Source organism: Pristiophorus japonicus, chromosome 21, assembly GCF_044704955.1.
Source record: "Pristiophorus japonicus isolate sPriJap1 chromosome 21, sPriJap1.hap1, whole genome shotgun sequence".
Taxonomy (NCBI): Eukaryota; Metazoa; Chordata; class Chondrichthyes; family Pristiophoridae; genus Pristiophorus; species Pristiophorus japonicus.
This window is the reverse complement of record NC_091997.1, coordinates 19,212,463-19,225,357: the sequence shown is the minus strand read 5'-3', so window position 1 is coordinate 19,225,357 and position 12,895 is coordinate 19,212,463. Positions and strand designations below refer to the sequence as shown.

Genomic DNA, 12,895 nt, shown 5'->3' with positions numbered 1-12,895 from the left:
CAGTCTTTTGTCATCGTTCCATTTTTCTCACTTGTTCTCTGAGGCGGTCTGGAAGTTTGGCTAGCTGATCTGGAGATGTGTAAACTTAAGACGGCTCCAGCTGTAGTCTGGAGGTAGATGATGAGGCGGGGCTAGGTTTGTGAGTTTAGTGTGCCCTACAGTGAAACAAAGGCAGTCAGAACTTGTCTGTAAAAGCCTCGCTTGGATCCAAATTCTTTTTGTAGTGGGATTTGGAGAGATGTCAATGAGAGATAAGCACTGAGGCCTTTGGCTGTGGATCTCTGTAGGCCACAAGCAGGGGAGCATTTGCATCCCGTCTACGAGGCTGCACGGGCTTTGGGTCTCACATTCATTTCTATTCTTTTCAGAATGTCCTTATTTTTGTCGTTTTTAGCTCCGTACAGCCTTCTCCTGGTGTGTGGAGAACAAAGGTGCCACTTTGCAGTTGCTTTCATTATTGGGACTCTTTAATGACTTGATCGTCATAGGTTGAACAAGGAAGGGAAGAGCGAAATGTATCCCAATACGTGTGGATTTCATACGAAATGCAGCTAATTCTGTCTTTAAGATCAGAACGAACCCGGTTCAAAAAAATGCCGTACCAAACCGCAATTCTGCCTGTTTGAGCTGGTCATTTGTGGGCTGGCTTCAGAAGATGACCATGAAAGCTGCTGGATTGCTGTACAAGCCCATGTCATTTACCAAACGTTTGACGGAAGTTCATCGACCTGAAAAGTCAACTCTGTTTCTCTCTCCACAGATGCTGCCTGACCTGCTGAGCACCATTACCTGCAGCGCTCCAGGGATCTCGTGCAGCTGTTTGTCAATGCAAAAACTGCACATGCGCGGTATTTTGAACGGCCTGTGCAGCCCCCTTTAGAGGGGCCACGCGGCGGCAAAAAAGTTAGAGGGAACATTGCTGCAAAGTATTTTGCTTTCATCATTTACCAATGTGCAGTTAATACCCTCAAACTCACAAGCTGCTCCAAGATTAATGTGCTCACCTACACTGCAATCTCTGAAAACCAGGGGCAGAGGACCTGAGGGAGGGAGGGAGGGAGGGAGGGTGGGGGTCAGGAGGAATGTGTGCGTGCGCGCCTGTGCTCGGCCTATGCCGCAGAGCCTGGTCTCCGCTTGTCTTGGGTCCCCTTGGCCCAAGACCTTGCTCTGTCAAGTTTGTGTGGTAGGTGGTGTGCAACAGCCACGGTAGAATAATTCACGCACAGGCATCTTCCACCCTCTAAAATGAAGTTTGGGACCTGGAACGTCAGGACCCTCATGGAATGCCCTCAAGAGCATCTACCAAAAATATATATATTTTTTTTTAATACTGCTTTCCCGACATTGAGTGATGGATTGAGCACTCTTAACATGATCAATGGTCACTTTGACCTTTTCTCTTCCCCCCCCTGCACAATCCTGATCTCAGACACCTCAGCAGGGCGAGGCGAGGCGAGGCAAGGTAGGAAGCCCAGGCTCTTTGCCTGTCCTCCTGCTGCTCACTCACATGCAGATGATGTGAGGCGGTATAGTGGCAGAGGCCCGGGAGCAGGCGAGCCGCCCAGAACTCCAGCAATGAGTGATGTACAACCCAAAGAAAAGACCTTAAAATCACTAACATGTTTCACACTCCACTGTTTTTGCAGAAGTGGTATTTTAAATGAGCCAACAGCTCTGCAAACCCACCACAAAGGGAAGTTTCAGATAATGTCAGAAATGTTCATAGGCTGGTGTCCCATAGCATCATTTCAGGACATTGATGTGGGGGCGGGTGAAGGAGAAAGACTTGGATTTATATAGCGCCTTTCACGACCACCGGACGTCTCAAAGCACTTTACAGCCAACAAATAATTTTGGGGGAGTGTGGTCACTGTTGCAATGTAGGAAACGCGGCAGCCAATTTGCACACAAACAAGCTTCCACAAACAGCAACGTGATTACAACCAGATAATCTGTTTTTTGTTCTGTTGATTGAGGGATAAATATTGACGATAACTCCCCTGCTCTTCTTTGAAATAGTGCCACCTGCAAGGAGACAGGATCTCTGTTTAACATCTCATCCAAAAGACAGTACCTCTGACAGTGCAGCACTGAAGTGCCAGTGTAGATTTTTTTGTGCTCAAGTCCCTGGAGTGGGACTTGAACCCACAACCTTCTGACTCGGAGACAAGTGTGCTGTCCCACTGAGCCACTGGAGGGAGGCAGTGGCAATTTTATTACTAACGGCACAAAGCAAAATGTACGCAATGCTATATAAAATCAGGCCCACAGCATTCAAAACTTGAAGTCGCCTCTCTTTTTTCTGTGCAGGTTCAGCAACGCAGACAAGAACTGGAACAAGTACTGGGAATCCGTATTACTTAGATACAATACTGCCTCCCTTCCAAAGAATTGGAGCTCAACATGTACGTTACTTGCACTGCTTCTTCGATGTCAGAGAACTCGCCAGGTTGAACTGTAGGTCACCAGCAGGGAAACTGCTCTTTATTGGGAACATTCCAGCACTATTTTCGTAAAAGTCTCAACTTAACTTAAAAAAAAAATATATATATATATATATAATATATATATATAAAAAATCCAATAATCTAATATCAGTAACATCCTCTCCCCTCTGCTGCAGTAGGGGCTGAGAGAGAAACCAACTGTAGCACAACCAAATGATCTTGGAAAAAGAATCTTTTTAAAAGCCATTCTTTGACAATTCAAGGGTGTTCACCCAACTTAGTTATTTATAACCCCAACAACTTAATTTGACTGAAAGGCCTCTGGCATGGCCCAAATCTGCCATGAGATTTGCACATTTTTTTGGTGTTGAGATGAAAAAGATTGTACAGCTGAGTGACTTATTGGAAATTTGTGTTTGCATTATTGGCATATGAATACAATTTGTGCTCAAATTAATATCACATTTGTAACTTCTAGGCTGCAGTGTGTTTGCCCATTGAAAGTCTTGCAAAGATTGAAGTTGCCGTGGGAGATTGTGCAGTTACCAAAGTGTGTACACAATATTTTTTGAATCTTTTTTCTGGGTATTGTGGGAGTATTTATCCAAGAAATGTCACTGGCTGAGTCATCCTGTGAAACTCCAATCCCCTCCTGTAACTTCTGCAGTTGTAATCAGTTTGGTCTTTCAAAAGATAGATTAGCAAACTGGAATTGGAGCTGAATATCATTGCTGAAAGGATTATTTCAATCTATAGCAATAGAATATGTATCCCATTACATGGGCTACTGCCCCCAATCAGATTAGCGATAAAGATGCATAATACCCAGTTTGTCCCCTTGCAGTGACACAATCCAGATTGCATTACCTTCAGGAAAGTATATCTCAGTTTCTAGAGAGCTGCAGGCTCTGCCTTTACTTTATCAATATCCTGTGAACTGGTCTCTTACAAGGACATTTCTGTCAGTGTTAAAACATCATTCACATTGCATGCAAGAATTATTTGCATCCAACCCAAAGAAAGCACTGGTATCAGAAATTGCACAAAGCTTGCTACGATGGTTAACACTGAAAAGAAACCATCTTGAGCAAATTGTTTTGAGTCACTTTCCTGTTTGTGGACATTGTGGAATCAGGATGAGCTCTACGTCATTTAATAGAGCAGTTCAGGAAATCCAGATTCAGGATGGGGCCTTGAATTTTAGTTTAAATGGAAAAATGTACATAGTCGGGTTATACGTAAAGATACATGCGCAATGTTTCTGACAAGTCATTCAGCAATCTTTTAAGGGCACCGCTGTGAGGAGAATCCCATTTGTTCAAGAAAGCAAGCACCAATTTCCTTCAAAACACACACTTGTGTATATCGACTGTAAAAAGTCAAATTGTAATGAGAGGGTTCACAACAGTAGCATGATGAGAAAAAGAATGAAAAATGCTCTTGTAGTTTATATCCTTAGAAGTCTTTCATTAGTTCAAACTAATATTTTTATTCAACTTAAACATTTTCTAAAAGTTGAACCAGTGAAACGGGTTTGTTTCCTTAAAACTGCTCGTCACCGGAGTAAATTTAAACTAGAAACAGACTCCGAGGACAGAGTTGATGTCGTCAATCAAAGTGTCAGCAACAGTGCAAGCACTATAGCAACCCAATTTTAATAAGCATTTAACTTGATTTCAGGACTGTGCAACTCAATTTCAAATTCATGTCCTGTTTTATGCTTCTGAATAATCAAAACAAAGTCAATCAAATCGAGAGCCATATGGAGAGTAATGCAGTTAGAATACACTAGCCAAAGCCTGAATGCTCAATAAATGGAGCATCTACTTTAATTACAAAACCCTTGCCCAAAACCTGGGTCCTGTTACGAAACAAATTAATGCAAATCTGCACAAAGAGCTGGATCTAAATGATAATTAGAGGACCTGAATAGGAATACAGATAGGCTGCAATTCCAACCTTAGAGTTTTTAATTTTGGGATTGAGATAATATTCAATTTCCTTAGGAAGTTGTATTTAGAAAAAGGGAGCTGCTTTCCTATAGCATCGTACAATCGCTTTTTTATATATGGGAAAAAAAAAATTCAAAGTTCAGGAAAATAAAGTTTTTAAGGGTACGCGACTGTTGAATATTTCAGGTAGAACTTGCATTTTTTTTTTAATTAAAAACTGCTGACTGCAAATTTAAATGTTAAATCTGAATTACAGATTTTGCAAAGCTTTAGCTATAATGGTTTACAGTAATGATTGCTGTGTGAGTGTGGAATAGTTTAGAACGGGTTTTGAAATGCAGGGAAATAGCTTTTGAGATTGAGATTAGTTAGGTGGCTGGGCAATAAAAGGTATCAGAGTATCTGCACCAGGAGGGAATGGAATGTCTCTTATTCAGTGTACCGTGAATTACAAGCAATCAACATTAAACTGCAAATCTACACCATACACTGAGCCTGGGACCCATTATCATCCCTAATAGGACAATCAGCTAGTTTTCCCTTGTTGGCTATACCTATACTACATTATACAGGCCAACAAAGGATACTAGCTGATCTAGCTTAAGTTATTCAGTCAGGTTAATCATCAGGCTCCTAATGCAACTCCTTACATTGAACAGGCACTTTTATTCGAAACTCCACAAAATACAAATGTGCACAAGGCATTTTATTTGCCGGATGTTTGATCCATTCAGTTTGTAGTACACTGTGGGCATCTCAGGAAACATGTATGCCATGCACTATGAGCTGATCTAATTTATTCTGTTAGCTTTTTTTCAACAAAAGCAAGTGCAGGTAGTTGCATCAGAGAAGCAGGTCAGCACAATTAATTTCACTCACACTTAAGAATTCTAGCAGAGTCACCACCACTTATTGCTACTCTCCGTGAGAGCAACCTGTGGGTAGGTTTCCTTCGCCAGTGGCGACTCAAGTGGCCATTCTTTGCATCAATCAAGTGGCTAACAGACCATCTCAGCCGATTCCAATCCTTTCCTCACCCAAAATCCACACCTTCACTTCCAGCAAGTATAACTAAATAGAGATCAGATGGGAGATTGAACCCCATTTTAGCACAGAGCAGGAAGTAATTGAGACTTGAATAATTCTAAACATTAGGCTAAATTTAGACATGTTAGTTAAAAGAATCAGGCTTCATTATCACCATTATATGAATGCAAAAACAGAATTGTCACATACTAAAATCTGTTCACTCTTCCACTTAGATACCCACTGGATTCCACAAGTCCAAACCTTTGTGGTACTACCAGGCTCGTGTAATACAAGCTCACATAAGACGCAAAGCAGTGGGGTATTACCAAAGTTCATTAACCTTTTTCTCTACCGAGGATGCCAGGTGGTGAAGCCTCCCTAGTACTCCGACACACAAATGTTTCAGGCTGTTGCTAATGTTATAAACGTACCTTAAAAGAGAAAGTCCGTTTGAATGTACTGGGATAGAGAATGTGGAAATAGATTCTAACTTGTTGAATCTCATTCAGCTTAGCAGGTGGAAAATCTTGGGCACGGGCCACTGCAGGACCATTATTGGAAATGTTTAACATTTTCAATTCAAAGAGACCCCTTTGCCCAAATTTTTCTCGAATAAATGAGGCCCCAAGTGAACAGCTTTAAGGTTACAGGGGCAGGCTCTTTTGCTGAGTAGGAAGCACACTGCAATGCAGTCTGAATAGAACAAACAAACACTCCCATCATATGTCAGTTGACTTTTGATTACATACTGGCTCAGGATTTAACCACATTAAAATATTTGCAGAGCCTGAAATAAGCATCTATTATTCTATTTTACTGCCGCACTGTAGACATACTAGCAATACCTAGTCACTGAAATGCTGTGATGCAACACAGCAATCATTTCCATTAGTCTGACTGAATACAAGGAATAATTTGGAAACTGGACTTCAAGATAGACAGGTGAAGTGTACCAACAGACCATAAGTGGTTCCATTCCTAGTAACAAGTTCAGAATTAAAGTGCAGTTGCTTTATAGCACAAAATGGGGATGCTAGGATCTATGCTACATGCCCAGAACATTCAAAACTAACAGTATAGGATCATTTCTAATTGGAAAATGATACGACTGTAATAAGAGACATTCTTCCTGTTGTATGCAGCATGCAGCCAATAGTGTAATGACTGTTAAGTGATGCTTTTACACGTTTATATTTACAGATTTTTAAATGTTTTTGATGCTTTTATATTCAATGCAGTGGTGTGCAGGACCAAGGTACATATGGATATTTATATAGAGTATGCCTGTATTGGTTAGCTACTTGCCTCATAGCTTGTAAAAAAAAGTGAAACATTGTTGGGAGATTGCATTTTATGCTGCATAAATTTAGTCCAGTTTGAAAATTGCACAGCTTTGTAACAGGAGGTGGTTCAGCCCTCGTCCATTCCAAAGGGCTTCTGGTTCTGGAAAGCAAGTGTGACCAAGGCAGCCAAGTTCTGATTTTACAACCATTTTATTATGTAGCGGTTTCAGTAAAGCACCAGCAGAATACCGCATAACTGGTTGATGGGCTGCACTCGATCTGGGAACTCTGAAGCCCTTAGGGAGAGGCGGGTTTAAAAAAAAATACAAAATGTTACTGGCTTATAGGAACTCATTGGAACGAAGTTTCAACACAAAAAGCATCAGAGGTCCACTTTACAGGCACTGCTCGACAGGTACTATAATGCTTAGATAGTTACAATTTAATTTGGTGCTTCTGTTCCATTTGGGACCACATTTGTACCAGAGCTAATGTACAAGTCTCGCTGTAGCGGTTTTGCATTGAAAATAAAACAAAACAAAGCGGATCTCTGCCGTATTTATTTCGCAACTACTTATTTAAGGGGATGGGATAGAATTGGGTGAAAAAGACAGCAGTAATTTCTGTAGGGGTTCGCCTACCACAACTTCAGCTAAAAGCTCTAGCGGGTTTCTTTGGATGGAATACCTCGAAACTCCCGCAGAAAGTCTGCTTCACCCAGATTATATCACTTCTATTTAAAAATAAGAGTAATATTGGGCGCAAATAAATCTAGAGCCTTACTGTTCCATCGTCATTTGACAGATAGAATGAACACTTCCTCCTCATTGCCGTTGACCCAAGTAAAACAATTGAGAGAAATTGTTTTAAGGTGCAAAATGTAGGTTAATGGACTAATGCTGGGCAGAGTACATGGGAAGAAAAAAACAAAACACATTTTCAATGTTTTATAGAAGTCATAACAACCATCGGCTTTCGCGGGGCGAGAGCGAAGAATTGTTAAATTTGGTTCACGCCTAAAACTAGAAACCCGAAAAAAGGTCCTAAAATGTCAAGCGCACAGGTCCCCTGATCCAGGTGAACCAAATGAAACCCACGTCAGAGATCGCTAAACACTAACTCATTATGTGTTGCAATGACCACCAAGTTCCCAGGAACACAATTAATAATTTTACAGTATTGAGTCTCGAGTGGTTTTATGAACATTTATTAAAGATGGGAAAGCTTACAATGATTTGATATTTTCAAACAGTAAAATCTCCCAACAGTCAGCCTACTGCAACCTCACGGCGTGCATTTACTTCCACAGCTTCTTGATGGACATGTTCTTTTCACTGTCCTTTTGCATAACCTGCAATTAAGGAAAAGGATTTGTTGATAGTTATGCTCTGCTGTTCATAGTGACTAAGTGACCATCAAAGCAACCTTTATTGAATTAACCCTCAAATACACATGGCATTCGAAAGACAGACCAGAACAATTGTTTCATTATTGGAAAAAAATACATGTACTAAGTGAAAAATTCTAGATATGCCAAAGGGGCTGTCATGGGTCAATTTCCCTGATCATGGAGTGGCCACCAAGACATAGGTGAGGCTGTCACATGTCAACTACCAAAGGGTTGTGATTTTTTTTTGGAATTCTCTACCTCAAAGGGCTGTGGATGTTCAGTCGTTGAGTATATTCAAGGCGGAGATCGCTAGATTTTTGAACTCTAGGGGAATCAAGGGATACGGGGATCGGGCGGGAAACGAGTTGAGGTCAAAGACCAGCCATGATCTTATTGAATGGTGGAGCAGACTCGAAGGGCCATATGGCCCATTTCTAAATTCTTATGTTCCTCTCTCATACCCAGAAAGTCAGAAAGAGATATTGCCTACTGTATTTCAGCAAAACACGAGAGACAGCTTCCTTCAGGACAGCTTTTGTTTCTGGCACTTGTTCATAGAAATTAATATTGAGTGTAAAGTCATGGAGAGAAAGTTGGTTGACAGACAGTAAATAAAGAGTTTGTGTAAATTGATGTTGCTCAGATTGAAGGGCTGAAAATGTGTATCCGGGGGCACTTTTGTTCGTGCGTGTGTGTGAGTGAGTGAGAGAGAGAAGGACTTCAGCAAGTCAGACAAATTGACAGAATGGACAGGCAAGTGGAAGGTGAAGTTTAATGTAGAAAAAGACACATTTTGGCCAGGGGAAATATACAATGGAAAGGCACTGCAGGATGTGGATCTAGGGGGTTCAAATTCTCAAAGTGCAGGCAAATACAGCCATATAAAAAGGCCAACAGCACTTTGGGTTTTATAAAAAAGCTTGTAAGAGTACAAGAGTAAATAAGTTTAAAAAGCGCATTTGTAGTTTTAGGTGCCCCATTATAGAAAGTACATTAAACATAGAGAGCATACAGTATAGATTCACCTGGATGATGTTAGTGGTTATGAGGGCAGACTAGATATTAAGATTATTTCCACAGGAACAGGGAAGATTATGATCTAACAGACATCTTTAAAATTAAGGATTTTGATAGTGAATGACAAGACTATTTCTTCTGGTTTGGGAATCAATAATGAGGAGGTCATCAATTTAAAATAATTACTTGAATGAGGAGATATATTAGGAGAAATTTCTTTACAGGAAGATTTCTGGTGCATGGAATGTTTTGCCATAAGGTGTCACTGATGCAGAAACCACCATCTTTTATGGGAAAATAGAACCAATATTTGAAACATGGTGATTATAGGGTATAGGATTAGTTTTGGGTTGCTGTCCAAATCCCTATGGTTCTAACAAACCAGATAGGAGGCCAGCTTATTCCCTCAGTCATCCCCAAGCACCTGGCCACAATATGATTCCATGTTGGCTGTCTCACATTCACAACTTGTATCTCTATTTCATTTGATGTCAACATGATAAAGTCTGAATATTCTATCTAAAATAGAACAGTTTTGCAATGAAGCTTATGGATTTCATACGAGAAAAATTTGCACACATTATTGCTTTTGGTCAAGAAAATTTACAAGATTATCAGGTCAGATTTGTACAATGTTTACAGTATCTTACCTTGGCCACTGCCATTTCAAAGTCTTCTTGTGTAACATGAACTCTCCTTTCTCTCAAGGCATACATGCCAGCCTCGGTGCATACTCCCTGCAAAATAAAAGCAAATCTCAAAAATTGGCCCAACTGATACTGCAGACAGCAGTTAATCACAACAATGCGGATATGGGTAGAGCTGCAGAATACCAAAGGGCAAAAAACGTTAGTGGGAGTTGTGTACAGACCTCCAAACAGTAGTAGTGATGTTGGGGAGGGCACCAAACATGAAATTAGGGGTGCGTGCAATAAAGGTGCAGCAGTTATAATGGGTGACTTTAATATGCACATAGATTGGGTTAACCAAACTGGAAGCAATACGGTGGAGGAGGATTTCCTGGAGTGCATAAGGGATGGTTTTTTAGACCAATATGTCGAGGAACCAACTAGGGGGGAGGCCATCTTAGACTGGGTGTTGTGTAATGAGAGAGGATTAATTACCAATCTCGTTGTGCGAGGCCCCTTGGGGAAGAGTGACCATAATATGGTGGAATTCTGTATTAGGATGGAGAATGAAAGTTAATTCAGAGACCATGGTCCAGAACTTAAAGAAGGGTAACTTTGAAGGTATGAGGCGTGAATTGGCTAGGATAGATTGGCGAATGATACTGAAGGGGTTGACTGTGGATGGGCAATGGCAGACATTTCGAGACCGCATGGATGAACTACAACAATTGTACATTCCTGTCTGGCGTAAAAATAAAAAAGGGAAGGTGGCTCAACCGTGGCTATCAAGGGAAATCAGGGATAGTATTAAAGCCAAGGAAGTGGCATACAAATTGGCCAGAAATAGTAGCGAACCCAGGGACTGGGAGAAATTTAGAACTCAGCAGAGGAGGACAAAGGGTTTGATTAGGGCAGGGAAAATGGAGTACGAGAAGAAGCTTGCAGGGAACATTAAGGCGGATTGCAAAAGTTTCTATAGATATGTAAAGAGAAAAAGGTTAGTAAAGACAAACATAGGTCCCCTGCAGTCGGAATCAGGGGAAGTCATAACGGGGAACAAAGAAATGGCGGACCAACTGAACAAGTACTTTGGTTCGGTATTCACTGAGGAGGACACAAACAACCTTCCGGATATAAAAGGAGTCGGAGGGTCTAGTAAGGAGGAGGAACTGAGGGAAATCCTTATTAGTCGGGAAATTGTGTTGAGGAAATTGATGGGATTGATGGACTGCATCCCAGAGTACTTAAGGAGGTGGTCTTGGAAATAGTGGATGCATTGACAGTCATTTTCCAACATTCCATTGACTCTGGATCAGTTCCTATGGAGTGGAGGGTAGCCAATGTAACCCCACTTTTTAAAAAAGGATGGAGAGAGAAAACAGGGAATTATAGACCGGTCAGCCTGACATCGGCAGTGGGTAAAATGATGGAATCAATTATTAAGGATGTCATAGCAGTGCATTTGGAAAGAGGTGATATGATAGGTCCAAGTCAGCATGGATTTGTGAAAGGGAAATCATGCTTGACAAATCTTCTGGAATTTTTTGAGGATGTTTCCAGTAGAGTGGACAAGGGAGAACCAGTTGATGTGGTGTATTTGGACTTTCAGAAGGCTTTCGACAAGGTCCCACATAAGAGATTAATGTGCAAAGTTAAAGCACATGGGATTGGGGGTAGTGTGCTGACATGGATTGAGAACTGGTTGTCAGACAGGAAGCAAAGAGTAGGAGTAAATGGGGACTTTTCAGAATGGCAGGCAGTGACTAGTGGGGTACCGCAAGGTTCTGTGCTGGGGCCCCAGCTGTTTACACTGTACATTAATGATTTAGACGAGGGGATTAAATGTAGTATCTCCAAATTTGCGGATGACACTAAGTTGGGTGGCAGTGTGAGCTGCGAGGAGGATGCTATGAGGCTGCAGAGCGACTTGGATAGGTTAGGTGAGTGGGCAAATGCGTGGCAGATGAAGTATAATGTGGATAAATGTGAGGTTATCCACTTTGGTGGTAAAAACAGAGAGACAGACTATTATCTGAATGGTGACAGATTAGGAAAAGGGGAGGTGCAAAGAGACCTGGGTGTCATGGTACATCAGTCATTGAAGGCTGGCATGCAGGTACAGCAGGCGGTTAAGAAAGCAAATGGCATGTTGGCCTTCATAGCGAGGGGATTTGAGTACAGGGGCAGGGAGGTGTTGCTACAGTTGTACAGGGCCTTGGTGAGGCCACACCTGGAGTACTGTGTACAGTTTTGGTCTCCTAACCTGAGGAAGGACATTCTTGCTATTGAGGGAGTGCAGCGAAGGTTCACCAGACTGATTCCCGGGATGGCGGGACTGACCTATCAAGAAAGACTGGATCAACTGGGCTTGTATTCACTGGAGTTCAGAAGAATGAGAGGGGACCTCATAGAAACGTTTAAAATTCTGACAGGGTTAGACAGGTTAGATGCAGGAAGAATGTTCCCAATGTTGGGGAAGTCCAAAACCAGGGGACACAGTCTAAGGATAAGGGGGAAGCCATTTAGGACCGAGATGAGGAGGAATTTCTTCACCCAGAGAGTGGTGAACCTGTGGAATTCTCTACCACAGAAAGTTGTTGAGGCCAATTCACTAAATATATTCAAAAAGGAGTTAGATGAAGTCCTTACTACTAGAGAATCAAGGGGTATGGTGAGAAAGCAGGAATGGGGTACTGAAGTTGCATGTTCAGCCATGAACTCATTGAATGGCGGTGCAGGCTAGAAGGGCCGAATGGCCTACTCCTGCACCTATTTTCTATGTTTCTATGATGCATGTTCTCATAAGAACATAAAGAGTAGGCCATTGGGCCCCTTGAGCCTGCTCCGCCATTTAATAAGAGCATGGCTGATCTGATCATGGACTCAGCTCCACTTCCCTGCCTGCTCCCCATCCCCTTTTACTCTCTTATCGCTCAAAAATCTGTCCATCTCCACTTTAAACATATTCAATGACCCAGCCTCTACATCTCTGTGGAGCAGAGAATTCCATAGATTTACAACCCTCAAGAGAAGATATTCCTCCACATTTCAGTTTTAAATGGGCGGCCCCTTATTCTGAGACTATGTTCCCTAGTTTTAGTTTCCCATTTGAGTGGAAATATCCTCTCTGCATCCACCTTGTCGAGCC

The 12,895-nt window shown here is 41.7% G+C and overlaps 2 protein-coding genes across 6 annotated transcripts in view; one reads left to right on the top strand and one right to left on the bottom strand.

The window, feature by feature from the left end:
- The window catches only part of LOC139233851 (SWI/SNF-related matrix-associated actin-dependent regulator of chromatin subfamily D member 2-like), a 47,887-nt gene extending 40,629 nt beyond the window's left edge, over positions 1-7,258 (top strand). For 4 of the 5 annotated variants that reach the window (XM_070864447.1, XM_070864451.1, XM_070864450.1 and 1 more), the window contains exon 13: positions 2,311-7,258. In XM_070864447.1, coding sequence (XP_070720548.1) covers positions 2,311-2,364 — 54 coding nt within the window. In that variant the 3' untranslated portion in view covers positions 2,365-7,258. The remainder of the gene's footprint in view (positions 1-2,310) is intronic. The other variant, XM_070864448.1, reaches the window with a different exon arrangement.
- A 644-nt stretch (positions 7,259-7,902) lies between these two features.
- The window catches only part of psmc5 (proteasome 26S subunit, ATPase 5), a 36,999-nt gene continuing 32,006 nt past the window's right edge, over positions 7,903-12,895 (bottom strand). The window contains exons 12-13 of the mRNA XM_070864452.1: positions 9,769-9,855; positions 7,903-8,062 (exon numbers count right to left, since the gene is read on the bottom strand). Of these exons, the coding sequence (XP_070720553.1) occupies positions 8,009-8,062; positions 9,769-9,855 (141 nt within the window). The 3' untranslated portion in view covers positions 7,903-8,008. The remainder of the gene's footprint in view (positions 8,063-9,768; positions 9,856-12,895) is intronic.